Source organism: Apaloderma vittatum, unplaced genomic scaffold (genome assembly GCF_000703405.1).
Source record: "Apaloderma vittatum isolate BGI_N311 unplaced genomic scaffold, ASM70340v1 scaffold14868, whole genome shotgun sequence".
In the NCBI taxonomy this organism is placed as follows: Eukaryota; Metazoa; Chordata; class Aves; order Trogoniformes; family Trogonidae; genus Apaloderma; species Apaloderma vittatum.
This window is the reverse complement of record NW_009732518.1, coordinates 1-2,603: the sequence shown is the minus strand read 5'-3', so window position 1 is coordinate 2,603 and position 2,603 is coordinate 1. Positions and strand designations below refer to the sequence as shown.

Genomic DNA, 2,603 nt, shown 5'->3' with positions numbered 1-2,603 from the left:
CTCCCCGCCACCCCCCCCCCCCCCCCTGCCACTACTGAACTGCTGTGATCCCACGTACCAGTTCAGCAACACTGATGATGTGTAAAGAGCCAAGTCAACTAGTTATTGCATCAAGCAGCAATGTTTGCTTAGGTGTTCCGCCTGTAGCTGGCAAGCACAACAGCACTTTTCTTTTTTTCCTTTCTGAAAATTAAAAAGCCACACAACAAAACTACTTCTGGTGCTACTGCAGTTCAAGCATTAGGATATCACTAATGATCAAGTACTTAACCTAGAAGAGAAATTCAAGCTGGGTGTGATGGAACTACAAGAAATAAAGAAAATAAAACCAAATTAGATCCTCTTCCAGCATCCCAGGAACAAAATAGGTGGCAAAGAGGTCAGATAATTTCAGGGAATGATGGATTCACTATTTGTTTTCTTTCTTCTCACCCCTGCATATGCTTTCCTTTCACCGCATGGTGATTAAACTTACACTGGTAAAGTTTTTGGCATGCTAATTGGAGAACATACTAATCCAATTACGATGCTACAGGATTTTCTTAAGATTCCTGAGAGTTGGTCATGGATAGATGACTAAGTAACTAGGACTCTTTTTTCTGCCTTTTTATTTTACTGAGAAAGTCTGGAAGCGGCATTTCAATTGTGATATTTGCTTAATTCTTTCAGTGAAGAGCAATAACAAAGGTCAATCTTTCAATGAGCATTTGAAAAGACACAAAATAAGTTTTTGCCTTCAGTTATTAACTTAGAGTTGTGAGAATAAACACTACATTTATACTGTTGTCCAGCAAGCCATTTTTTCTTTGTTTTGCTTTAAGCCATAAAGCTTAAGAGTATTCCTTCTGCAACATTTCAAAAAGACACCTCAAATTATCACTAGTTCATCCAACTTTCACTTCATTTCCTTCCCCTACCATGTCCACTCCAGCATCTCAAATTTTTTTTTAGCTTTCTCTAAATTAACCACTGAAAAGTTTTTGGTTGATTTCACACTTATTTTATTACCACAGAGTCAGCACTTCACAATCATTTCACACTTCCTCTTGTTTGACTATGGAACAGCCTTATGGTAGACCACATGACAGGGAAAGCCCTCAGACACTACCTTACTATTAAAAAGTGTGCTTTCAAGCCTATCTTTTGAGTGAGATCCCCCTGACACAGCAAATGCTGCTGCCTCTCCCTTTCTCCGGCATATTCTACTGTGGCTGGTCCCTAATTCCTAGTGCTTTTACTGGTGCAAGGTAAAGGCACTGGGTATCAGGCTTCCTTTCTCATCAAATTCTCCAGGTGTGATTCAGCACTGCTTTGAAAAGGGAAGTTTCCAAATCGAAGCTTAAAGGACAGACAGCTGAAAGCCTAAAAAGGAGGAGGCATTAGGAAACCTAACAGCCTGCAGGTTGCACTTTTTTGTTAATGCAAACCTGCTACCCCTGGCTTACAGACTCACCAACTGCAGTGGCTGATAGACTATCCAAGCAACATCAAGTGTGAATTGGTTATGAACATCACAGTGTGCACAACAGAACCAACACATCTGAAAGCCTGATAAATACAATGCTGAGTTTAAACTGTATTTTAGGCCATCATAAGAGAACATGGGGGAATTCTGCTCCTTGTTCTGGTAATTATCATTCCCTAACAAATGCAAAGATGTACTTCTGGCCTCGTTTTGAGGCACAGTCAAGCACTGCTCTGCCAGGATTTGCAAGGTCTACATAACCTTAGCAGCTAAGTCCCATTATCAAAAGCTACTTAGGGGCACTTCTGAAAAGCATCTGACTCCATAAAATGCTTCTGGAAGTCACACAAGGTAAATAACTGCCTCTATTAATGTGGGCTCTGGTCACACTGGAAAACAGGACTTTACTCTAGTTTGTTTTAATAAGTGGTAGGGCATAAACATCCCTTTTCGCAGCAGAGAGGCTCTCTCCTTGAAAGCTAAATTACAGCATTTCCCTCTCTTGCAAATGGTGATGACTGAAATGTAGCCAAGAACTTTGCTATGGTTCTTGAGGACAAAAAAAGAATACCTGCTGCTTAATCACCATTAGTCGACCGCACACATGCAGACACCAATCACCTGGGTGATGGAAGAAGAGGACAGTCCACAGCGGGGCAGTGACACTATCGCGCCTCATATTGGCGGGCAACCCCGGACCACTTGCCCTTGGGGACTCCCCCAGCTGCAGATTTTCAGCAGGGTCAGCCTCTCTCAGCTTTAAACCCTGTAGCAAGGGGAAAGCCCACCCGAGGGAGCACATGCAATCCACCACCACTGCCACGCCAGACCTCGACGTGCCAGGGCAGAACTGCCCAGGGCCTGTGCCCTGTGTGCCCCTGACCCACCAGAGCCCCCTCACCTTCCACCAGCTCGTCCAGGCTGGTGAGCTTCTTGCTGCCATCGATGGTGTAAATGGTGCGGACCCCCTGGGGCAGGTTCACGTTGTCCGACAGCGACCGGGTGAGCTCAACGAGGAGGGCGTCGAAGGAGCGGAACCGGTCGTTGGAGATGGCATACACCAAGCCCTTGAAGTACCTGTCCCCGTTGCGGTAGAAACGGGCTTTCCGGGCTTTCTTCTCCGAGCTGAGCGCCTGCA

The 2,603-nt window shown here is 44.9% G+C and overlaps 1 protein-coding gene across 1 annotated transcript in view; it reads right to left on the bottom strand.

Moving 5' to 3' along the window:
• Positions 1-2,595, bottom strand: part of LOC104278549 (serine/threonine-protein kinase DCLK2-like) — a gene marked incomplete at both ends in the record, with an annotated part of 16,280 nt that extends 13,685 nt beyond the window's left edge. The window contains one exon of the mRNA XM_009875560.1: positions 2,367-2,595. Coding sequence (XP_009873862.1) covers positions 2,367-2,595 — 229 coding nt within the window. The remainder of the gene's footprint in view (positions 1-2,366) is intronic.
• Between the last annotated feature and the right edge of the window lie 8 nt (positions 2,596-2,603).